The sequence below is a fragment of the Meles meles genome, chromosome 8 (genome assembly GCF_922984935.1).
Source record: "Meles meles chromosome 8, mMelMel3.1 paternal haplotype, whole genome shotgun sequence".
NCBI classification, from domain to species: domain Eukaryota; kingdom Metazoa; phylum Chordata; class Mammalia; order Carnivora; family Mustelidae; genus Meles; species Meles meles.
This window is the reverse complement of record NC_060073.1, coordinates 102,774,564-102,800,336: the sequence shown is the minus strand read 5'-3', so window position 1 is coordinate 102,800,336 and position 25,773 is coordinate 102,774,564. Positions and strand designations below refer to the sequence as shown.

The 25,773-nt window shown below is 47.3% G+C and overlaps 1 protein-coding gene across 1 annotated transcript in view; it reads left to right on the top strand.

The window, feature by feature from the left end:
- The window catches only part of SORL1 (sortilin related receptor 1), a 153,492-nt gene that overhangs the window by 60,109 nt on the left and 67,610 nt on the right, over nt 1–25,773 (top strand). The window contains exons 12-17 of the mRNA XM_046014580.1: nt 4,955–5,043; nt 14,467–14,645; nt 16,164–16,350; nt 20,364–20,492; nt 20,978–21,063; nt 24,838–25,010. Coding sequence (XP_045870536.1) covers nt 4,955–5,043; nt 14,467–14,645; nt 16,164–16,350; nt 20,364–20,492; nt 20,978–21,063; nt 24,838–25,010 — 843 coding nt within the window. The remainder of the gene's footprint in view (nt 1–4,954; nt 5,044–14,466; nt 14,646–16,163; nt 16,351–20,363; nt 20,493–20,977; nt 21,064–24,837; nt 25,011–25,773) is intronic.

Below are 25,773 nucleotides of genomic sequence, written 5' to 3'. Positions count from 1 at the left end.
ATGTAAATATAGTGTAAAAAAACCCTCTTTTCCTTTACTCTTGATACCAAATGCTAAGGGAGGTTCCCTTCACAGTGAGCAATTCTCCAGTTCTCTGGACACCAACCGGATGTCCTGTATTTCAGTCATGACACTAGCTGGCTGGAGTTAGCACAGACCCCACAGGTGAGGGGCTCAGGCTCACAAGACTGCCCCACCCCACTTCACATGCTCATTGCAAGTCCCAGGTTGACCAGCTTATAAATAGGGTGCTCCCCTGACCCCCCTTCTTGGGCTCAGGAATTTTCTGGAATGGCTGACAGAACTCGGGAAATACTTATTTACATCCAGTTGATTATAAGGATATTACAAAGGCTATATCTGATGGAGAGGTCCATTGGGCAAGGTCTGGAAGTATCCTAAGCACGGGAGCTTCTGTCCCCATGGTGTTGCGATGTGCCAACCTCCCAGCTTGTTGACGTCTTCATCAACCTGGGAGCTCTCTGAATGCCACAGTTTAGGGATTTTTTTTTTTTTTTTTTTAATGGAGGCTTCATCACAAAGGCATGATTGATTATTAACTCCGTCTCCAGCCCCTGTTTTTTCCCTGGGGGTTGAGGCAGGGCTGGAAGTTTCAAGCTTCTAGTCATGCCTTGTCTTTCTGGTGGCCAGTGCCTGTCCTGTCCAGGAGTCCACCAAGAGTTGCCTCCTTACAACCAAAGACTCTGCTATCTTCCTGGAAGTTCTCAACGATATAGAAGCTTCTGTGTAAGACCTACATCACCTCCATCAGTCCAGAGATGGTGCAGGGGTTTTCAGGAGCTCTGACTGGGAGCTGGGACCCAAGACCAAAATATATATATTTTTTCATATCACATAGGTAATACGGTATGTTACATGTATGTTATGGTATGTTATATTGATTGATTCTGGAAGGTTATATGAACCTTGAAGGGACAGACCCTGTTTATTTATGATCTATTATCTTTAAAATATTAGGTTTGAGTGGCTAATAGTTTGTTAAAGATTTTTACATTATTCATGAGAGAGATTGGTCTGGTTTTTTGCTTTTTTTGGGTGGGGATAATGTCTTTTTCAAGTTTTGGTGTTAGGGTTGGGCTGGTGTCATCGAACAAGTTGAACAGTGACTCCTCTTTCATCTAAAAATGGGGTGATTTTCTTTCTTGAATAACTCACCAGTGAAACTATCTGAACCCGGAATCTTCTTTTTTGGGAATGTGGTTAGAAATTCAGTGTCTCTGACTGCTAGAAAACTCTTTAGATTTTCTACTACTTACGTCAGTTTTGGTGAGTTTCATCGGAATCATTAAATTTGTTGGCTTAATGTCTCCAGGGTCTGTGGTGTTCACCTGTTTTTATTCCTGATATTGAGGATTTGTGGGGTTTTTCCTATTTTGCTTAATAGTTTAGTTAGTGGTTTGTCAATATTACTGATCTTTTCCAAGAACGTGTTTATGGCTTTGTTTGGTTTGTGTTCTATTTTGTTGATTTTTTTCTCTTTTAGTATTATCTTTTCCCTTATTTGGATTTAATTTGCTTTTCTTTTTGTAGCTTTTTTTAAGGTACAACTTTAGGTCATTCATTTTTAGATGTTTTTTTCCCCCAATATAAGCATTTCAAGCTGTTAAGTTTTCCTCTAAATCCTGCATTGGCTACTGTCCCAAATTTAGAGCTGTTGTATTTTTGTTGTCATCCGGTTCAGAATATTTCTTAATGTCCCTCTTTGAAGCTGAGATATTAATCACATACCATAAAATTCATCACTTTAAAGTGTACAGTTTGGTGGGTTTTTGCCATATTCACAAGTGATGTAATGTGCAACCATCACCTGTCTCTAATTCCAGAACGTTTCTGTTACTTCAAAATGTCCCTTCAGCTTTTTGTCTTTGATAAGTTATTTAGAAAAGGGTTGTTTAGTTTTCAGATACTTGAAATTCCCTAGATATCGTACATGTTTGATTTCTAATTTAATTGCCTTGTAGTCCGAGAATACACTTTGTACGATTTTGATCCCTTTAAATTTATTGGGACGTGCTTTGGGATCTAATACGTGGCCTGTCTTGAATCCATCATCTGCATTAGGAAGGAATGTGTGTTCTGCTGTTGTCAGATGTTAGTTACATGAAGGTGTTATTTCTGTGAAGGTGGTTGATACCCTGCTGTTCAGATCTTTTATGCTCTTTCTTTTTCTTTTTTCTTTTGGCTAGTTCTGGTAATTGCTAAGAGAACCATGGTGAAGTCTCCAACTCTGTGGAATTGCCAAGTTTTTCTTTAAATCCTGTCAATTTTATCTTTTGTATTTTGAGGCTCTGATTCGGTACATGCACATTTTATAATTATCTTTTCTGTTCTTGTCCCGTTTATTGTTATGAAATAGCCCTCTTTATCTATGGTGATAACCTTTGTCTTGAAGTCTGTTTTATCTAGTATTGAAATAGTCATTCCAACCGTTTTATGTTTACTGTTTCAATAGTATATCTTTTAGCATCCTTTTACTTTGTGCTCACTGGTGTCTGTATCTGAAGCGTTTCTTACAGGCAGCATATAGGATGGTCTTGCTTTTTTATCCATTCTGCAAGGCTTTGTTTTTTAACTGAAATGCCTGGACCATTAACATTTAACATAATTATTGGTATGGTTGGATTTAGGTCCAAGGTTTTATGTATGTATGTATGATCTTTATTTTTTATTCCTCTGTTCTTCCTTTACTGACTTTTCTATATCATTTAGATGGTTTTGATATTTTACTTTTATTTAGAGACTGTCTTTTTAAAATTATATTTCTTTCAGTGGTTGCTGTAAGGATTACAACATGCATATTTAATCTTTCATAGTCTTTTTAAAATTAATATTGCTCTTAATATAATGTTGACCTTCACATAAAAGTTAGAAACCTTGCAAGCATGTACATCCCTTTTCTCTTTCCCTGACATTTCTGTTATTGTTGCCTGTGTATCTCATTGAAGTCCATTAAAAAGCCTACAAGACAATGTTCTTGCTTTCATTTTGGTTTACATTATTGTATCAGTTCTAGAGAATTTAAGGGGAAAGAAGCAATTTTTTATATTTACCCAGATATTTCTTTTGCTCTTCCTTCATTCTGGAAATCCCTGTATCCCCCTGGTAATTTTCCCTACGGCCTTAAGAAATTCCTTTACCGTTTCTTCTTGCGCGTATCTACCAGACATATTTTCTTGGTTTTCCCTCATTTGAGAATCTCTTTAATTTCCCCTTCCTTCCCAGAAGATATGTTCGTTGGATATAGAATTCTGGTTTGATGGCAATTTTCTCTCAGTGCTTTAAAGGTGTGCTACAGACATCTTGCCTCTCTGGTTCGTGATGAGAAGTCTAGGGTCGGTTCAGTCACCACTGTCTTGCACGCCATCTGTCATTTTGTCTAAAGGGTTCAAGAGCTTTTTCCTTATCTTTGGTGTTCAGCAGTTTTTCTGTGATGTATCTAGGTGTGGTTTTCTTTGTGTTTATCCTGTTTGGGTAGGCTGATCTGGAGTCTATAAATGTATGTCTTTTTACCAAATTTGGCAAATTTTCAGCCGTTATTTCTTCAAAAAAATTTTTTTTTCCTGCTCTGGTCCCTTTTTCCTGTTCTTCCTGGACTCCTGTCATACACACTAGACCTTTTATTATTATCCTCCCAGTCTCTGGGGCTTTTTCCCTCTTCATTCTTTTTTGAGTGTTTTTTGGAATGGGTAATTTCTCCGTTTTGTATTTCTCACCGCGTTCACCAGTTCCTCTGTCATTTCCATTCTGTTGTGGAGCTCATTCATGAACTTCTTAATGTCACATGTTACATTTTTCTGTTCTAAAATTCTTTTCTTAAAAGACAGCTTCCACTTCTCTGGGAAGAATTCTTGTCTTTTGTTCATTTCAGGTGTGTTTTCCTTTACCCCATGAGACACAGTTATGATCATTATTTTCAAGTCTTTGGTAATTCCAGCATTTGGACCATCCTGGTGGGGTTCACACCCGTTGATTGCGTTTTCCCTTGAGAACTGGACACGATTCGTTGGCAGGTGTCTGTGTTGAGTTATTTTGGGTTGTCTCCTGGACATGTGAATGACATGTATGGAATAGTCTTCTGGAGGACGTGGATATTTTCGTTTTAGTGTGGAGTGAATCTGCTTGGGTTTAGACCGTGGGTTCCTTCCTGCATTCTGAGGGCGACAGCGCAACTCTCCGTTGTGTTCCCTAAGCCTTTGCTCTGTTGGTTTCAGTCTGCTCCATACACATGTGGTTAGGGGTTGGAGTGAGGGTTGTGAGTTCAGACACAGAGGGTTTATTTGTTTGATACTCTCCCTGCTGGCGTTTCAACCACATTCTCCCCGGCCTGCAGAAATGGTTTCTGGTGATGCTGCGGCCATCCACCTGGGACTGAGGTGTTCCAGGACTGGGACTTTCCCTTGGGGCAAAGCCACACCAGGAAACCCCAGCCTCGTGGTGACTCCTTAGGTTTGAAGTCCTTGCCACAGGCCACCTGATTTTGTTTCCTTTTCAGCATCCTTGGGCAGCCCTTTTCTGTATTTTGTTCCAAGTCTTTTCTTGTGATTGGCAGGAAGGATGGGCTGCAGTGAGTTTGTACACTCACGGTAGAAACTCCAGTTGAATTGTAATCTCTCACGGGGGAGGGCCAGAGATCAGGGCTTGACTCCTCACCCTGCTGTTCACTGTCAGCCGCTTTGATACGAACCCTTGTTTCTTCATTTGGCGAGAGAATTGGGGTGAGAGGTCGCTGTCCCGTCCTCACTGTTGTGTGGAGCAAAGGAGGGAATGGATGTGAGTGTGCTCTGGAAACTGAAATGTTGTATCCAAGTGGTTGGCATCACGGCCACGTGCTTCTGTGTGTGTCTTTGTGTGTGTGTGTGTGCCTGTGTGGTGTGCATGGTTTCTGCCCGGTCACTCCAGAGCGGTGGCATCAGCACTGGCTTTTCCTCTTCAGGCACTTCCTGGACCTCACTACTATACTTGGGGAGATCATGGCGGCATCATCATGGCCATCGCCCAGGGCATGGAAACCAATGAGCTGAAGTAAGTGTCTCTGATGAAACTTTTTCTCCTGACATCACACCGCTCTCCCAGATGTAAGTCTGTGAGTACAAGTAGATTGACCTCAGCAAATTATTTCAACTTTCCTTATCTATAGAGGAGGGATAATGATCTGTCCTTCCTATGTCAAGGTGGGGGTTCTCATAAGGAACAAAGGATACCATTTTATTGATTCTGGCAAATACAGCTTTATAGAAATATAAATTCATGATGACTAAAAAATTAACTAGAGATGTCAACTTGTCTTTCTTTGTGTGGTGTGTGACCTAGAAGGAGTGATAATAGGAACAGAAAAGGAAAATAAATAATAATAATACCTGAGTAATTATTTCAAAATGTACCCTACTTGGTAACCAGTGACTTTTGCTGTTGACACATTTGCTTTGGGGATTCATACCAGCAGACCTGGAAGGGACGTTTGGGGTTAACTGCTTCGTTTTACGAATGAGGAAACTGAGACTCAGCAAGGTCAAGTCACTGGCCGAGGATGCCCCCATTTGTTAGTGACGTTAAATCACATCCTCTACTCTTTGCCAGTGTATTGCTCTGAAAAGCAAGAATGTTGAGAGTCTGTAACCTCTGCTTACTTGATCTAATGTTATCAGAACCAGTTCTTCGATTATTTTTGTCTGAATTAGGACCATAGTTAATTTTGTTAACGGTAGGTCAGGGCAGACTGGCCCTCCCTTCTCCCCACATTTGCCCCGAGCCCATGAGATATGTTGCCAGAGGAGGACAGGGAGGCCTCAGCAATGGTCTTGTTTCACACAAAGAAGAAAGCCTTCTCTTCCTTTGCTGCTTTTGTAAACAGAGCCAGCAGCAAGAGAGAGGTGGGCGGTTTGAAAAGAGAGATCTTAGCCTCTGGTTTCCCGCGTGGTGAATGTGACCTGTGCTGAGTAGGCTGGCCTCAGGCAGACGGACGCAAAGCATGGTGTCTGGCTGATCTCAGCTCTGTGCAGTGCTGGTCAGCAGCTGCTCTTAGGGCCAAGAGCTGGAAGCCAGTCCTTTTGTACACACTGCTGTGTCCCCATTCCCACTGGTGTTCGGTCGGAGGAGGATAGTCACAAAGCACCGTGCTTCCCCCCCTCTGCTGCCATTTATCGATTTACCCATTAATTTATCAATTCCCATCTCACACATTCAGCAAGCACGAATTGTGCTGGGGAGTGCCTACGTAAAGAAATAAAGACGATCTGTCCCCTCCCTCGTCAGGAACCCATCCTTCAGGGGTAAGAGGCACAAGTCAGCCGTGTGATGGTGGGGACTCGGCTGTGTGAGGACGACAGCAGGGGACACAGTTCGGCTTCCCGGGCAGCATACGTGTCACGCTCCGCATGGCCGCCCGATCATAGAGTCCGTTTCTGAGGTTCCCTGTTTAACTTCTCTGCAGATGGCATTTGCATTCCAAGCCAGCTCCCCCGAAGTAGTTAGCATGATTCTAGTCCTCTGACACCATCTGTCGGTGCATATGGGCTCAGAGAAACGCAGCGTCATGACTGCACTAGATGGAGCAAAACACGACCTGGAAAATAAACCCCGCCGCCAGAAAATGACTGTGCTCTCCCCGGACACTTAAAAAATGACCTCTGGGTTGGTGGGCTCGAGGATTACGGGCACTGCAGCCCCCTTCTACTTCTGCAGGTTATTTGGAGGTGTCTGTGCGTATGGTTCACATAGAGCGTTTGCAAGTAGGAGGATATATTCCGGCCTCCTGTTGACAGGTGCATGTGTCCCAAATATCAGTCTGAGCTTGGCCTCAATCTGTGTAGCCACCTGGCACTCACTCAGTAGGTTGCTGTCGGGTTTTTTTGCTGCTTCTCCTGCTGCTCTTCTTTTGATCTGTTGCTGTGTGCTACCAGCTTCATCAGAAGACAAGCAGGAAATAATACTGTAGCTAGTTCCTAGCCTCAGACCACAGTGATGACTTACTGTGAGAGCATAGCATGGACAGAGGACGGATTTCTGTTGCCGAGGTAGGGCTTCGGGCCCCTTCGAGTCTGGGCTCCCCGACCTCAGTGATGTCTCTCCTGGAGTCTCACGGCATTTATTGGCGGGCTTGTTAATTGGGCATCGATCACACATGGACTTCTTAACATTAGTTACCGTTTCATTATACGCCTGAATTCTTCAACTCATCAGCAAGGTCTTTTGAATAGTATTTCTATTCTGGACAGGCTCGCAGGCACTTCGTAAACGCTCGATCTGTCAGTAAATAGGTTGTACACACTCATTCTTCCAAGGTTGCGTATTTTTTTTATTGATTTATAAAACCGGAATAGGTGTGGTCGTGTGGCAGGTGCATGGCTCTGAGGGGACCCCTCCCGCCATCCTCTGTGTAAATGACATTCTCTGGAGCTCAGGTAGGAAGGGGGGTCCCCCTGGATGTGTGCCCTTCCCCGGAGGCACTGGGGCTGGCCCAGTCCACCTTCCTCTGTTTTCACACGAGGAGATGACGTGACTTGTCAGTCAGTAGGGCCCCAGCTGGAACTTGGGCTTATTTTTGTTAGACGTTATCTCAGGTCAATGACAACAATGAACATGGACAATGAACTAGGCATTGTTCTAGGTACCACGTGTGCAAAGGTGAGTCAGGCATCCATCAGGGGCTGCCTCTGCCCCTGTCCCCCGTGGCTCTGTTATGTTTCTGAGCCAGCTGGAGAGAGGGGCCAGGGGAAGGGCTTTTTCTGAAATGAAGTGTTCTGACCCAGACCCTTAGGGAGGAAGGCCACATGGGATAACATCAGGAACCCCCCCCCCACCCCCGCATAAGAGTTTTAGTAGGGACAGAGGTTAGAACATTGCTTAACGCAAGAGTGAGGTTTTTGTTTTGTTTCATTTCGGTTGTTGTTACCTTTACATTATTCATGTCTTTCTTTCCCCGATTAGCCCAGATAACGAAGAGTTGACTGTTATTTGTCTCGGCTTCTGCCTCAACTCTCCACTGAGGCTGTTACCTTTGTTACTGCTAATTGAAATCGAGAGCAAGAAGTGGAACGCTTTGTTTTGCTCCTGTGTCTACATGTCTGAAATGAGTAAATAAGAACCCGTTCTGGGGATTCACATATTCATTCGATCAGCACACTGTCACGGTGAACCTGCTCAGGGGAGGCAGGTTTTTCTTGTGTATAATGCCTGTGTCCTTCAGAGAAGGGGCTGCTGTGTTCTTGAACTTTGGCCAAAAAAAAAAAAAAAAAGGCCCAACCACAAATTCATTAACACAAATTCATGGGCTTGATCATGAAAGAGATCAATTTCCATTTCTTCTTGTTGGTTTACCTGCCAGCAACATGCTGTCCTTGGTAGTTACTAGTAATATTTCGCACTTGCCCAACAGCCTCTTTCCCCATGGGAGATTGCTGATTTCATAGGGCTTTCCTCCAGGAGTCCCTAAAAGGTCGTGCACAGATTACACGCAGCGGCTGTTGTTTCAGGACCTGAGTTGCGGAAGCAACCTCCGGGTTCCAGAATGTGGGAGGTGGCGCTTCACCTGCACGCGTGGTGGCAGCTCCCGATGCCACTGGTAACACTCAGTGGGACACTTGCAGAACCATCCCCACCTGGGACATTTCCACCCTCACTTGGTTTCTCTGGCCTTTGGGTTCCAGTGGAGCGGGTGTTACCACCTTTTAAACTGAGACTCATGATGGGGTTGAAAAAAATACAGTGCCGTTCATTTCATCTCCTTTAGCAAATGTTGATTAACACTTACCCTTCTGTGTGCCAGGAAAGGGGCCAGGGACAGAAAAGTGAGTAAGGGGGTTTGTTGCTGGCACATGGCTGTCTAGGAGGAGGATGTGCTTGCAAAATCAGGCCATGAAAACGGAGTAGAATGTGAGGTAGAGGGAGCACAGGGGGCTGTGCGAGCACAGAGTGGGGGCCAGGAGGAGAAGGGAGGGGGAAGAGGAAGCTTGGGCAAGGTTGGAGTGCCATTTCGGAGTCAGAAAGACCTTGGGCAAAGAAGGCCCAGCAAGCATCAGCATGGACGGTGTAAGGCTTTAGGAAGATGGAATGCAGATTGCAGGGAGGGGGCGGTGAGAGGCGGGGAGGGACTGAGGGAGGTGTAGGTGGGGGCCTGGAGCTGTAGGTAAGGGCCGGGAGCTCGACGCCTGTTCGTACTGCCCTGGAGAGATTAAACTTGGCTGTTGAAGTGATCGTGTCCCTTTAGGATTTTCAGTAGGGGAATGACGTAGCTAGAGCTGCGTTACAGAGCTTGGGCCCTGGCAAGCCGAGGCGGATACATTTAAAAGAAGCAAGACTGGAGGTCAGAATGGAAGCTGGGGGTGGGGGACTAAGCATTTTGGGGGCAAAGTCTGCAGGACTGTTCTGCTGTAGCAGGTCAGACCCTTCCTGGAGGAGCGGGAGGAAAGGAGCAGGCCCTGAGGTCACAGCCTCAGGGGAGTCATGTGTACTTGCACCAGTCAGACCGGACTGCCCTGGGCTGTGCACTGGGAGAGGCTCAGCGGGAGTCCACACACGCCCATCACCTGCTCTGGCCGCCCAGGCCCTGCGTGCGTCTTCCCTTGACGTCTGCGATGGAAGATCCGCCCGTCTTTGCTCCCAGGCTTGCAGTGGTGGGGAGTGGCCAGACCAGAGGCGATTTCGTTTCTCTTTGGGACGGCTTGTTGGTGGTTTCTTCCTTCTGCCGCTTTGTTTATCCATCTAGTCCTTCATGAATAAAAGGAATTCATCCCTCCTCATCCCTCTTGCGTGTCTCCCATTCCGTGGCAGACGGCTCTGCTTCCTTTCCTCCGATGCTGTGACTTTCGATCAGCTGCATATCCCTAGGCCACCTCCCCATGTCAGCGCCCTCACGTGTGGGGCCCGGGTCTGAGCCCAGCAGCGTATAGGGATTCACACCGACGGGGCTCGGAATGCTCAGTTCCTGCCCGTGAACCCCCAGGACTGATTTTACTTCTGACAGCCTCCCCAGCATTTTAGCTTCTGCTGAATAACTTTTTTAAAAAATTGAGGTTTCCATTTACACACTGGGAGATGCTTGGATTGTAAAGACACCCGTTAATCCATTCTGGAGGGCACTTGTCAAGATGCAGAGAATTTCTGTCACCCCAGAAAAAGACCTGCGTGCCCCTTCCCAGCCAACACCACCGCCCCTGCCCCACCCCAGTTAGAGGCAACTGATGGTGTGATTATATTTTTACCGCGTAGGTTAGTTCTGCCTTTTCCAGAATTTCCTGTGTTTGCATTTGGCTTCCTTTGCTCAGCGTGTTTTTATAGATTCTATCTCTGCTGTGACTTGTACCCGTAGCTCAAGTTTGGTTTAACCGCAAAACATGGAGAGCCCTTTTTCCTTACGAGTTTTATTAAAGACCAGATGTTCTCCATCCTGTATCTGAGTAGGTTGGGTTTTTGAAACAACATGTGCAGCTTCATTCTCATTTTTGCTTCTCCTTTCAATGTAAATGAGAACGTTTTGAACCCTGTTTAGGCCTTAATTTTGTTGTCGGTGCCTTTAGCCTCGTCTGCTTTGCGAATCTGATAGATTGACTGTCCGTGGTGTTATTCATATCTTTGACTAAGGCGTCGAGCTGTGTGGGAAGGAGGCCCAAGTCACATCAGATGTCAACAATCAGCATGCTTGGGGTTTGTTTCACCAGCAGTGAATTTTATCTAGCTGTGTGGCCTACAGCGATCCTTATGAAAGAAGAATATTTTGTATTATTGCCCTCTTCTTCCAATCGAGGATCACCATGAAAAATGAAAAATGGGATTTATTTGTTGTGACTCCTGTGTGAAACCATGGGAGTCCCAACCCTGGTGGACTGCCTTCTGTTCCAAGATCCCTCAGATCAGCCATCCTTTTTTTAAAGATTTTATTTATTTATTTATTTATTTGACAGAGAGAGAGAGATAGTGAGAGCAGAACAGGAGCAGGGGGAGTGGGAGATGGAGAAGCAGGCTTCCTGCCGAGCAGAGAGCCCGATGTGGGGCTTGATCACGGGACCCTGGGATCATGACCTGATTCGAAGGCAGATGCTTAATGACTGAGCCACCCCGGCGCCCCAGCTGAAACCATTTTTTTCTTCTTTACGGGAGTAAAGTTACTCTTCCTCCTCTGGGCTTTGAGAGATCTCTGTCTGTCCTCCATGATTCTGTCAGAGATTCTTAGGAGGAACTCTGCAATCATATTTTTTTTTAAAGATTTTATTTATTTATTTGACACAGAGAGAGAGAGAGAGAGATCACAAGTAGGCAGAGAGGCAGGCAGAGAGAGGGGAGGAAGCAGGCTCCCCGCCAAGCAGAGAGCCTGACACAGGGCTTGATCCCAGGACCCTGAGATCATGATCCGAGCTGAAGGCAGAGGCCCAACCCACTGAGCCACCCAGGCATCCCTACAATCATATTTTTAAGTCTTTCCATTCCCTAGAATGTGCTTTCTTTTGTGCTTATTTTCTTTTAATGTCCCTGGTTTCTTCTTTCTTTTTTTTTCCCCATCTTGTCCAGTTTGAAGATCATTCTTCTTGATGAAGATACAACCAAAATAGAAATTGAGTGGTTCTGCCTTTTTTTTCTATTATTACTATTTATACCATTGAGCATCAGAAGGATGATTCTTTCTAATTCTTTAGAGAATTTTTTGCTAATTCTTTGTAGAATTTACCAGGCAACCAACCCACCATCCTGCTGACCCACTAATCTACCACTTATTTTTATAATTTGACTCACTTTGAATTTGTTTGGCCACTGTTCCCACAGATCACTTGCTGTAAGAATTACAGCTGGAATTAACTAGCACATCACTATTGCTTTTGACCTTTTTGCCTTTGGTTATAAGACTCTTTTCTCATCATGAACATGCTGTTCAAAAATCTGAGTTCTTCAAGGACCTTTCTGAATAGCCAGCCACACAGATACTCCTCAGCTGAGTTCCTAGGAACACTTCCCTTGCTTAGTGCTTGTTGGGTTCTATTTATGTTATATTACATTTTTTCTATTAAATGACCTTCTCATCCTCTTGAGAGTTTTTGACCATGGGGTTTATGACTGCATTTTTATCTGAACGTTTTGAATCCTCCATTCCTCAAAGTTGGGGCTCTGTATGGTCTTTCATGATTATGGGAGCACAGACATAACGTGGGTTTGTTTTCTTGCAAAGCTCTTGTCATTTTCAGGTCATCAAACAAGTCCTCCTCTAGGGGTCAGAACTTGGTGCAGAGTAGATGATCCCCCAAACTGTTGCAGTGGTAATATGACCTGCCCCTTCCCGAAATTCTGAACAAGCATCGTTTTCTGAATGCACAGTTCCTTCTCGAATACATGGTTGTGCTTGGCTGTGCTCCTGCTGCTTTGTCTCCTTCAAGCGTCCTCCCAGAGGCCTCTGGGAACCTCTCAAGAAATGGGATGCTTGGCTTCCTACGGTTATCTGGGGTCCGAAGAGCTCTTAAATCACATTAACTAAGCAATGTGCAGATAGATGGCCTTCCAGCATTATCACAGAGCAGATGGACGGCTCCCATCCTGTCTGAATAATGGACTGACCAATGCTGCTGGTTTGTTTTGCTCTGAAAGGGGTACTTAGCCCTTAGCTCATCACACTGGTACCAGGCAAGTGAATAGCTCACTTATCCTCGGATAGGTTTCAAAATTACCTTCAACCAGAAGTGTTTCAACCAGAGGAGAATTTGTCCTCTTTGGGGGATCTGTAGAGGAGTCCCTTAGCCCTCCCTGACATTCATGATTTATGTGGCCTTGTAGCCTCGCCCCTCCCCGCTTTGAACCTGCAGCCTCTTGCCGAAGTATCCATTTAGTAATCTCAACTGGGAGGAAGTGTTTGGATCACATGATGTTGTGAAAAGATTTATGTCAAGGATGAGGATGCTGAGGGGGTCACCCTAAAAGTCTCAAATATATGGGAAAGGTGAAAGAAAGAAGTTTTGCATGTCATTAGAGCTAGAGCGCTAGGTCCTAAAGGAAGCTCTCCCTGAGTGCTTTCTCAGGCTGAGCATGTCGCCAGGGTTCTGGGTGATGAAGCAAGTGTTAGGCAGATTTTCCCCTCCTCCTCCTCCTCCCCCCCCTTCAAGACAAAAGATAATATAAAATCAGCACAGTTTTTTCAGTGCTGGTTTTTTTTCAAGAGCTTGCTTTCTCGTTCTGAGGTAGTCTTCCTTGGAGACTTTTCTCTGCACATATTTTTTCCTCCAACTTAAAAATCTGTCAGGCCGCAGGGAAAGGTGGAAGAATTGTGTAAAGAACACTCAGCATACGTTCGGTCAGAATCAACGGTTCACGTCCTGCCAGCCTGCTTTCCTTCTGTCAGTGACGTGTTCGTCCTATCTGCCTGTCTTTCCATCTGCCTGTCCTTCTTCACTGAGTCACGAGAAAGCAAGTTGGAGCCATCACGGCCCTTCATAGCTAAATACTGAAAGCACGTATCTCCAATAAATAAGGGCATTTTCCTCTGCAATCAGAATATGGTTATCACACCTAATAATGCGAGCTCCGTCTCCCTTATCCACTATATTTATGTGTATGTACTGACCGCGGCGCCCCCGCACCCAGTCTAGGGTTCAGTCAAGGTTGACACGCTGTCTGTGGCCATTAACACCTCTTCAGTCTCTGTAACAACCCTCCTGCCTTCTTCTGTTGGTTTGTTAAGTTTTTCGTGGCCTCGCTTTGGCTTTGGAAGCATCCAGACCAGTTGCCGTGTAGCATGTTGCCCATGCTGGATGTGTCTGGTGGTACAGGCTAGCAGGTAGCTGATGTGATATTCTCAGTGTTTTATCCAGGAGGCCCGTAACGTCAGGTTGTCCCATTGTGGTGCTGCGTCTGGTGAAGGCTGTGACTCCAGTCTGCTGTGGAATTGCATTTCCCCATTGGTAGTGAGTGATTCCTCTGGGGGTCAGTAGCTTTAGACCCTGTGAACATTCTGGTCCCCGGCACCCTTTCCCTCCAGTGGCCTTAGTGTCCAGTGGTCATGTGGCCCGGCTCGGTTATTAGAGCATGGGGGATGGGATGGTCATGTATCTCATGCTGTCATTGTTTCCAACATAGATCGGGTATTGTTAATGTATTGTAATGTAATTGTAATGTGAGGAAAACATTTCTCTCCTTCCCCTCTCTGGCCCTTTTAGCATCATTCGAGACCCATACCCTATTTTTACTTAGTGCAAAATCTGTTCCCATCATTTTTCTTTCTATGTTCAAATTGTCCCAAACTAACCAGCCAGAGAGCCCATCGAGCCGGCTGCTCTGTCCTTTTGCACCGACCCCATGAGTCCCTGAGTACTTCCTTGCTTTCTGCCTCAACCCTGAACGTTCCCTGCTTCAGCCATTTCTCCAGGGAGCCCCACCAACACCCCACCCCGCCCGCCCCAGTGAATCTTATCTAGGAACCAAGCTTTGCCCTAGAGATTAACTGCAAGGATCCTCTTCCTCGTCTGTGGACAGATACAGCACCAACGAGGGGGAGACCTGGAAAACGTTCATCTTCTCCGAGAGGCCGGTGTTTGTGTATGGGCTCCTCACGGAACCCGGTGAGAAGAGTACCGTCTTCACCATCTTTGGCTCCAACAAGGAGAACGTCCACAACTGGCTGATCCTCCAGGTCAATGCCACGGATGCCTTGGGTAAGCCGCTGCCTCCTTGGCCTTTTCGTGGAAACATTCACTGATCGGAGCATCTGCGTAGGCCCTCCGTACCGCGCGGAGTTTGTAGACGTGCAAGGAGGAGCACACGTGTACGCTGAGTGACGGGGACGTGTGAAGGCAGCGACTCAGGCCATTCTCGGGAGGACGGAGGAGAGGTGTGACTCCGCATCTTCCTTCCTCCCCCGTCCTCCCTAAAGCCCTGCTCTTTCCTCCTTCTCCTGCCTGGGCTCTCATCCTTCCAACTGACCGAAGTGTCCCCCTTGCTCCCCGTTCAGTTTCCGCTGGTTGAAATCCTTTCCCTGTTTCAGGATCCAGGGCACTTGGCTGCTAATAGCCCCACCAGAGGACCTTTCCCCCTTGTCTCTGGGTCCAGAGCACAAGCCTACTCCTCACGCCCTGAATTCTGCACTTGTGTGTCGCCCTGTTTGCATCATTCCCCATCAACTAGATGATAAGGTCCTTGGAAATAGGATCCTGTCCTGCGCGTGTGTTTTCCACCTGCTGAACAGCCGGGGAGCCTTACAGCCGGGGTTTATTTTTTTATTTTTTATTTTTTTTAAAGATTTTATTTTATTATTTGACAGAGAGAGAGATCACAAGTAGGCAGAGAGGCAGGCAGAGGGAGAGGAGGAAGCAGGCTCCCTGTGGAGCAGAGAGCCCGACGCGGGGCTCGATCTCAGGACCCTGAGATCATGACCTGAGCCGAAGGCAGCGGCTTAATCCACTGAGCCACCCGGGCATACAGCCGGCGTTTAGAAAGTCCTGGCTGATGGGAATGGTGACGAGCTGACAGCTTTGTACCGGTTCCAGGCAGCCTGTCATCCGTGCGAAGACACGCCTGTGAAGAAGACAGGGAGTACCAGTGTAGACATAGGCATACTTTGGAATTCCTGTGGGAACCACTCTACCTAAATTCCAAGTGAACGTGGGTAGGCAGAGGGATCATCCAGGCTGTTTCACCATTTCTCAGCCTCCTTCCATGAAGACTCTGTACCTTCCCAGTAGTGACAGCAGATTGTCTATTGCTCTCTCGGGTCATTGTTTCTGGGCGTGCCCCCCCCCCACCTTCGCCACCCCTCCAGAGGTGGGCGGGAAACCATACTCCTAAAGGACACCATCCATCTCTCCAGGATCCAGCCTGACCCTAACTCCCTGGGAGATAGGCCCCTTGATACGTACTTCTGGAGGCAACTGCAGAATCTGCTGAAACATTTCAGAAGTTGAGATGGTGCCAAACTGGGGCTTGCTTCTTCCCAGCTTTCTCAGAAGAGCATCTGTGTTTTAGGAGGTACCATGTCCATTGGCGTGGGTGCCTCCCGGCCTCAGAGCAAGCCGATTCGAGGCCTGGGCTAACGCCAGAGGCTGGTGGGCCTGTGGAGCAGTGGGATGTGCCGGACGTGGGGTCTCGGGGCCAGGGGACTGGGGGGGGGGAGAACAGGAAAGCCCGCGTGCGTAGGTCTCCCTCAAAGGCTTCCTGCTGCGTTTCCTTTTCCCCAGGGGTTCCCTGCACAGAGAACGACTACAAGCTCTGGTCGCCATCGGATGAGCGGGGCAACGAGTGTTTGCTAGGACACAAGACCGTTTTCAAGCGGAGGACACCCCACGCCACATGCTTTAACGGAGAAGACTTTGACCGGCCCGTGGTCGTGTCCAACTGCTCCTGCACGAGAGAGGACTATGAATGGTTGGTTCTTTGGTACCCCGGGCCTGGGTTGTGACTTCCTCAGCCAGCAATGTGGTCCACCAGGCTAGGGCACGGTCCCTTCCCCTGAGCAAAAGAAGGCAGATCATAGGAAGTCAGCATTTATGAAGCATTTTTTATGTGCTAGGCACGTTCTACCTAGCTTATTGCATTTCATTCTTACAGCTACGAAATGAGGGAGAGGTGTCACCCCTGGGGAAGCTGCAGTAGCTGATTTAGGAAGAGATCACCCTGGGATGTATTTCTATGAGGGCAGCTTCAAGATTCCTCTGTAGGTCACTCCTTTTCCTTAGGGGCCCTATTCTACAGAAGCGAGGGGACGTCAGTACATATGTATTTGTATATCCCTCCGTCCTGAAGCAGGGTACCCAAGCACGGCTGGGAAAGGGGAAAGCAGAAGAAGCCACAGGTGCACAAATAACATGGCCAGAGGGGGAAAGCCGCCCGCGCCTTGGAGGAGGAATGGGTGGTTTTTGTTTTTTTTTTTTTAATATTTTATTGATTTGACAGACAGAAATCACAAGCAGGCAGAGAGGCAGGCAGAGAGAGAGAAGGAAGCAGGCTCCCCGCGGAGCAGAGAGCCCGACGCGGGGCTCGATCCCAGGACCCTGAGATCATGACCTGAGCCGAAGGCAGAGGCTTTAACCCACTGAGCCACCCAGGCGCCTGAATGGGTGTTTTTATTGTGGTCATTGGCAGGAAGGAGACTGATGTGTTGCCAGCAAATCGGGAGGTTTGGGGGGGCTGCACTGTTTGAGGTGGGCCTTAAGGAAGCACCTGAGTCTGGGGACAGGGGCAGGCTGAGATGTGGCAGCCGTGGGGAGGGGCTGAGGTGGGGAAGTCATTGGTGGTTTGGCTCGGATGCCTTGGAGGTACAAAGTGAGGTCAGGGAGTGGACCTGAGGCTGATCCGGGAGCATGGAGACGGAAAGGTACCGGCCTTATTCTGTAAGCAGGTGGGGGTCTTTGAAGGCTTTTGAGGAGAGTCGGTGATCAGAACAGAGCTTAGCTTTACAAGGAAGTTCTAGCCTGAAAGCACGTAGGGTCTCGGAGCCCCGAGGCAGGACTTTGAGTCTCTGATCTGCATGCAATCACCCCAGGCGAGGCAGGGCCCTCAGTAGAGCCTGGGTATCAAACTAAGCACGAAACTCATTTCTCAGTAGTTGCCAAGGCACAAGAAAACTGAAGTTTGCTTTGGGAAAGCCACCCTTATCTTAACGAAAGCCAGAAGCCTCTGAGTATGTTCTGGTCTAGAGCCTGGACCAGGGCCTTGGCTTTGGAGGCCCTATGGTCGCTGTGAGCAGCTCCGCGACGGCTCGTGGTAGCATGGAACCAGCCACAGGTGGTGACTGGGGCCATGGCTATGGCCCCATAAAGCTTTCTTTGCGAGAACCGCCAGCCAGGTTTGCCAGCTCCTGCCCTAGACCAGTGCCTCTGAAACTTGAGTGCGCATGTGCAGCACCTGGCATCTTGTGAAAATGCCAGCTCTGAGTCGCTCGTTCTGGGGGTCTGGAGCTCTGCCAGGCTCTGGCTGATCCTGGTGCTGCTTGTCTGTAAGCCCGTCCTTCGAACAGCGGGGTTTTAGATGCTACAAGACGTGCACTGCCTTTGGAAGCTCTGTGGTTCCAAGATTACAGCATAGACCCTTCATTGCAAAACCACGGAGCTGTTTGATGTCCCGGAGGTGTCAGTCTTGTGCCCTTCTTGCCCTGTGCTGCCTTCTGCTCTCCCTCTGATACCCCCAAATTGTAATTCAAGTCAGAGCGCTTTTGCTGGCCCGATGTCCCCCTGACTGCAGAGGCCCTTGATGGAAGAAGTTACAGTGCTCTCTTCCTTCCCTCTCATACCCCCATTAACTACTTCAAAACAAAATTAAGTAAAAAAAAAAAAAAAAAAAAGTAAAAAAAAAATGCGAGAAAATCTAACAACTCTTTGGGGTTTTTTCTTAACGACCACTACTGTGGTTTTTCTCTAAAATTGGCCCCTCTTCTACCAAAACAACAACAAACCAAAACCAGAGGCTGGTGTGCCTTCCTGGTAAACTGGCCTGGCTTCCACTGGCCTGCACGTTCGCCCCAGCAGCCTCACGGAAACCCACTAGGTGCTGAGTCTTTCTTATAGACCAGGAAAACTCTGCCCTTGCCCCTCACGGGCTTGGGCTTTAGGCCAAATGAGATCGTGCGGGTGATGAACCCAGGCCTGTGCTCGTGCAGTTGCTAGAAAGGAGCTGGCTGGACGGGGTGGCTCTTAGAAATGTTTGGTGACCTTGGACTGTGGCAGTGAGGAAGGAGATGGTCTGAAGGTCGACAGCAGGCGGGGAGATGAGAACGCGGGAGCTTCTAGTCTCTGTGCATTAGTTCAGCTCCTGAGGGACAGCTGCATTGGAAAGTCTGGTTGCTACTGATGGTCCTTTCTGGCCTCTCTGGGAAGCCCAGCCCCTGGCCCATATGTTCCCTGATTTCAGAGGTAGTCTCTTTCAGAAGCCGCCCTTGACCCTCCAGTGTGTGGCTGTTCACGGCCTGTTAGGTCATGACCTGCAGATTGAGGAAACCTTCCTGAGAATGGGTGCTTTGGCGTTGGAGGCAAATAAGTAATTAGCTAAAGCTCCAGCTGGCCCCCAAAAAGATTTTAAGCAGCCATTCGGTAAAAATTACCCAATTATTGCCTGTAGTAGTAAAGCTCTCCCTTCTGAAAAATTCCTGCAAATTGCTAAATGTGGATTATGACACAATAAACAACCATTTAGCCTTGTACCTGTTGATCTTTCTCGTGGAGAGGTGTTAAATAAGTATTCATTGGACTGAACAGAGTAAATGAAGCCTTTTGAATAGAGCACGTCAATGTGGAAAATCCCTTTGAATTAGAATCGAAGTTTTGGACAGGGCCTCGGGAATTAGCTAGGGCAGTTGCCTGATCTTAGGATTGTTGGATGCAGCCCAGACAAGTCGTAGAGTGAAGGGCAGAGCTGGGACTACACCTTGTTTGCCTGATGAGTGTTTTGGCATAGATACGTGACCCCCAAATTGTGAATGTTCTCGTGGACCAAAGCACTGTGTCCCGAAGTACAGGGACACAGGGTGATTTTAGGTAGTACATGGGCATGGTCTTAGATAACATTGAATCTTTTAATTTAAAAAAGGATTATTCTTTTAAATTTCCTTTTTAATTCTCCATCTCACATCAAGGAGAAAGGATCATGGGTGCTAGTAACTTTTTAAGATTTTCTAATCGCTCTTTTTTAAGATTTTATTTATTTTAGAGACAATGAGCATGAATAGGAGGGACAGAAAGAGAGAGAGGGAGAGGGAGAGAATCTCAAGCAGACTCTGTGTTGAACAGGGAGCCTGATACGGGGCTCCATCCCAGGACCCTGAGATCATGACCTGAACCAAAACCAAAAGTCAGATGCCTAACTGACTATACAACCCAGGGCCCCCATTTCCTAATCCAGACATTTCTTTTTAATTTTAAAAAATATTTTATTATTTGACAGAGAGAGGGCGAGCACAAGCAGGGGGAGTGGCAGGCAGAGGGAGAGGGAGAAGCAGGCTCCCTCTGAGCAGGGAGCCCAATGCAGGGCTCGATCCCAGGACCCTGGGATCATGACCTGAACCGAAGGCAGAGGCTTAACCCACTGAGCCACCCAGGCGCCCCTGTTTCCCAATTTCTCTTAAGAGGGACCGGGCAGACCTAGAGTCTTTGGGGAGGGAATTGGATCCAGCTAAAAAATTTAATATTATTTTGTTTTTTGGTAATAATGATTTTTATTGTTTTTGTCTTATCTTTGGCATATGATTGTGGTTTTCCTATCATGGTTCAGATGTAAAGTTTCTTTTGAAAATGTGTTAACGTGAAAAGGTGAGTGTTCTTTAAAGGGACATATTAAGTAACTGACATTAAAGCGGGGGGCGCTAAGGGAGAAGTCATAAGGGTTGGTACTGACATGCCCCAAGTATGTAAACCAACGGCCCTAATGAGCCCCAATTGCTTTTTTAGTGACTTCGGCTTCAAGATGAGTGAAGATTTGTCCTTAGAGGTGTGTGTTCCGGATCCGGAGTTTTCTGGGAAGTCCTACTCTCCTCCCGTGCCTTGTCCTGTGGGCTCTACTTACAGGAGAACAAGAGGGTACGTCTCACAACAGTCGCCATGGCTGGGGACACAAGGGGCCTGCCCTGGGTTTGAGAGCAGAGAGGGCCACTGGGTTCCTTTCCTACTCCCAAGTTCTTGGATTCCAAGCTAGCAGGTCTCAGGGTGCTTGGGCAATATTTGGAATTAAGATGTTTACAAACTCTTGTACCCTCAGCGAGCAAAATACAAATCCGTGGGCTTCTCTGCAGCTCTAGCTGTGTGTGAAGTTATGAACTTCAGCAAGGATGTCTTCCTGGGAGTTTGTTGGAGAGAGAGAGGTACACTCTTGCCCAGGACAGCTTCCTAACTGTATGGGCTGCCCAGTGTAACTCGAAGCAGGACCAGTTCAGAATGATTACTTGTTGTCTTGTCCTATGGGGAAATGAATATTGTCCATGGATAGGAAACGGATTTCCAATTATGGCGACTCAGTGACTATTCCTGGTTGTGTCTGACCTCTTGCTCTTGGGGTTGGGTGACAGCTATCGGAAGATTTCTGGGGACACTTGTAGTGGAGGAGATGTTGAAACACGACTGGAAGGAGAACTGGTCCCGTGTCCCTTGGCAGGTAAGAGGTGGCTTCTTGCCTTTGAGTTTTTGAGATTCTCACTATAGCGTCGTCACAGTCTGACACAGGTCTAGTCTTGTGACTCTTCTTAGTGGCGGAAAGACATGGAAATTACAAGCATCACAGAGACCCCCTTTCCCCCTAAGCTTGGTATCCAAACCCAATTAATTTAGAGCCATACGCTTTTGTAGGAATGGAAAGTATTTTTTGAAGGAAACCCCTTTTGTTCATTAAAAAGTGTTTATTCTTCGTCTCTCATATTCTAGGCATGGGTGGGAGGGAGGGGCTTTGGTGATTTACCTCGATCTGTGTGTCAGAACGGAACATAAAGAGCCTTGTGGCTTCTGGGGATGTAGCGAAGTGGCCTGTCTTAATTTTTACAGTAATAAGTGCAGTGAATAGTTTAATAGAATTTCACACATCTTAATGTGCTTTTTCCATGTGTTGTCATTTTAATCCTTCTCACTACCTAGTGGAGCAGATCCTGTCCTAAGCTCCATTAAAAAAATAAAAAAATAAAGAAGCATGTTCAGAGAAGAGGGTCAATGCCCCTGTTGAAGGTCACGCACCTGGTAAGTGGCAGAGCTCAGATTCAGACTCTCCAGCCTCGTGCTCTTCCTCGGATAACGCCTGAGTCGCCAATGAGTGCTATTCCCATCACGTTAGGGAATCATTATGCAAATCATTAGGAGACAGTTCTCTGGAGCGAGTGCACCTGCTGTAAAGGGAGAGTGTGGTCCAGACACGCTCTTGAGTTGGCGGCACAGGTGGTGCGTGGAGAGGATCTGCAGCCTAGTCTCGAAACGATGATACCCTCGCAAATAGTTCGTCTCTTACACCTTTCCTTTCCGGCTCTGTTTCGAGTACTTACTCGTGCAGAACCTCCTTATTCCCTGGGAACCCTTCCTCCTGCTCTGACTTCTCGGTGAAGGTGGATGGTCGGCGCACGCTTGCAGCCGTGGCCGTGGCGTCTGATGGAACAGCCGTCGGCGCCCGCTGGGTGGTGAGAAGCGCGTGGTCCTCCGCTGGCGGGGCAGCACGCCCCCCTCGTTCGCTTGCCAGCATGCCCCGGTGTTTTTCACGCTAAGCTCATTAGCCCTTTAATCTAATCTTCCATCATTAACAGAGTAATTAACATCCCTCACTGTGGAGACTTCAAAAAAACACGGCTTCAGCAGATTCCCGCAGATGAGCGGATAATACTCGAATACGCTCCTCACGAGGGCTGTTACTGATGAGGGCTTGGGTGCGCAGGGTCTGAGTGATTGCTCTTAAGGGCTGGAGTACAGGCTTTTGTAATAAACATTTCTGGAGATAATTCAGTGAGGGGCAAAACAGTTTGTTTAAAGCCGTCTCAACTGGTAGGAGAGCTGTTTTCTGAGTGGAGAAAAATAGAGCAGGGAACAAAGTAGAAGAATCACATTTGCCGCGTAAGGCCACCTCCTAAATGTTAAAAGAAAAAAAAGAGAATGTGGCACAGAAAGCAAGGGTATCCTGCAAAAGAGAAGATTTCCTAGAGCTGATGGGAACCAAAGCCTCTTTGCAAAGAGGAGGTTGTCGGGGCATCTGGAAGGACTTTTAAAAATGAAGTCATCCTTCCTTTTTGATGCCTATAATAACACAGATGTCCAGGCCGTTCTCAGGGAGGGCTGGGATTGGCCAAGAATTCTGTTCCTCTCCTAAGTTGAGTCTTGAACACGGACATGCAGAATGGTCCTCTCTATCTAATCCTAAGGCAGGTCTTTCTGGACGCAGGCTCTGCTGTAAAGGCATCAGTTGGTTGGGAGAAAAACGGAAGCCACAGAATGGGGTTTGTGGACGTTAGAGACATGGGAGGCTGGCTGCTGGGACGATAACCTCCGTGGCCCTCCGTGGCCTTCCATGGCAGCTTCAACGAGAGTCCTTGGTTTCTGTTAGTTTCATCTTAACGATCCCTTTCCCTGGGAAGTACGGTGGGAAGCTCTTCTTAAAACTAGAAGAAGAGGGGCGCCTGGGTGGCTCAGTGGATTAAGCCGCTGCCTTCGGCTCGGGTCATGATCTCAGGGTCCTGAGATCGAGCCCCGCGTCGGGCTCTTTGCTCCGCAGGGAGCCTGCTTCCTCCTCTCTCTGCCTGCCTCCTCCTCTCTCTGCCTGCCTCTCTGCCTACTTGTGCTCTCTCTCTCTGTCAAATGAATAAAATAAAAATTAAATTAAAAAAAAAAAAACTAGAAGAAGAGAGTGGTTATCATGTGGTGGAGGCTTAGATACTCTCGAAGTGCAGTGAGACCAAAGGGAAAGAAGGCAAACGTACCTTTACTAAAAATTGTAGGTCCATTTATCTTTGGGGTGCATTATCTGTGTGGGAGCCCTTGTAAAGTGGGTAGCTAGCGTGCGTGAACCCCCTGAATGAAGGGAATGAAGGAACGAGAGAGAAATGGCCACTGGGCAGGCGTGCAGCGGGTCTCATATGCAGCCCTCTGTCAACGTGTTTAACACAGACATGGATGCCGATTGTTGTGCCTCTCCATTGCCATGGAGACAGAGTAAGGACTCGGGATGTTTCCATGCTGTTCCCTAAAGTGGAAGAGAGGGAGCACCACGTCTTCCTGTTACTTGTCTGACATAAGTAACTCTACTGGGGCGCCTGGGTGGCTTAGTTGTTGAGCGTCTGCCTTCAGCTCAGGTCTTGTCCTAAGGTCCTGGGATCGAGCCCCGTGTCGCGCTCCTTGCTCAGCAAGAAGCCTGCTTCCCCTTCTCCCTCTCCCTCTCTCCCTGCTTGTACTCGCTCTCTTGCTGTCTCCTTCTGTGAAATAAACAAAATCTTTAAAAAAGAAAAAAATAAGCCTTCTTAAGCACTCAGAGCCACTATTTCTGCGTCAGCGTTAGCCTCGACATCGCAAGAGGCAGCCTTGTGTAGGGGGTGAAACACAGATTCTGGATCCAGACTGCCTGGGTTCAAGCCTTGGTCCTGCCACTTACCAGTTGTGTGACCTCGAGTGCGTGCACCTCTCTGTTTTCTCATTTGTAAAATGGAGTTCATTGTGGTCCTTCCACGACGCAGTCATTACACCAGTGAAACGACGCCCGGTGCGTAGTATGGACATTGTGTAGTGTTAGGAAGAAACAGAACCTTTGAGATGATTACATTGGAAACATTTTGTTAAGTATTCAGGAATGAATGTATTATTGCTATGTTGAAACTGTAATAGGTTAATGTAGCTGCTCTGTGTCATTGTGAATAATGTTGGATGGGTGAACCAGCGGATTAGCTACAAGTCTTCCATGATGAAGGGTCTCTCCTCAACGTGATTATGGTGCCATGTGACACCGTCATGTGATGAGGGAGAACATGCTGAGTGGGGTAATTATTTTGTCATGTGCAACTCTCCAGACCTCCGAGCCAAGCTCAGAAGGATGGATGTTGGAGCATGACTGGGGCCTCTCAATTTTAAAAATAATATATATATATGTATATATATATACATATATGTGTGTGTATATATACACATATATACGTGTGTGTATATATATATATATATATATGTAAAACAAGTAAGACAGTTTGCAGAGGAGAAAACAGATTTACAGGAGTCGAAGTAACTTGCCCCTCTAGGTGGAAACAGGATTCCATTTTTCACACCTTCTAATCTCGAGTCCTGTGTTCTCCCACTTGATCTGCGCTGTGTGTCCTTGGCTCTGAGGTGTATGGGTGAGCAGAAAAGAGGTCAGACATGCTAGGACCTCCTCAGCACCCGCTCTGTCCACTCTCTCTCTTGTTTGTCTGTTTCTGTGCAGAGGAGAACGAGTTTATTCTGTACGCCATGCGGAAGTCCATCCACCGCTATGACCTGGCCTCGGGAGCCACAGAGCAGTTGCCTCTCACTGGGCTGCGGGCCGCAGTGGCCCTGGACTTCGACTACGAGCGCAACTGCTTGTACTGGTCCGACCTGGCCTTGGACACCATCCAGGTGCGTCAGCCCTCAGTTCGCTCATGGGGGTGGTGCCTCGTGACCGCCCAATCCCAGTAAGCTTCCTTCAGGACAGCCTAAGGAAATGGGTATTAGAAGTTTTAAGTCGTAACTCCTCTCAGGGCCAATGGATTAAACTTTGCATTTTTTTTTTTTTTTAAGATTTCATTTATTTATTTGACAGCAAGAGAGGGGAACACAAGCAGGGGGAGTGGGAGAGGGAGAAGCCGGCTTCCTGCTGGGCAGGGAACCGGATGCGAGGCTCTATCCCAGGACTCTGGGATCATGACCTGAGCTGAAGGCAGACGCTTAACGACTGAGCCACCCAGGTGCCCCAAAATTTTGTATTCTTGTGTTTCGGTATTTTCTTGGCCTGCCTATCTCTGTCCTTGTAGGAAGAACTGAGGGAGCCCCAGTTCTGCCCTCTTGCTTGTAAGCAAGGCCTCCCTTTTCCTGCTGGGGAAATTTGAGCACTAGGAGTATAGGATAACTCATCACTATCCCATCAGCTGCCTCTGAGGCATCCTCCTTCCTGAGCCATGACACAGGCACCCTTGGCTATTGACGGTTCCCGTAATGACCTTCTTCAGCTGTTCTAAACACAGCCAAGAACCAGGAAGTGAGCTATAAAGATCCCTACACTGGCCAGGTAGATAGCCATAGACTCAAGCCCCTGCATTTTAAAGGAGAGCTGTTTGATCTGTATTCATTGCCTATTTGATCCTCTTTAGAGAAGCAATTCCAACAGGTTTTATCTGGAGTT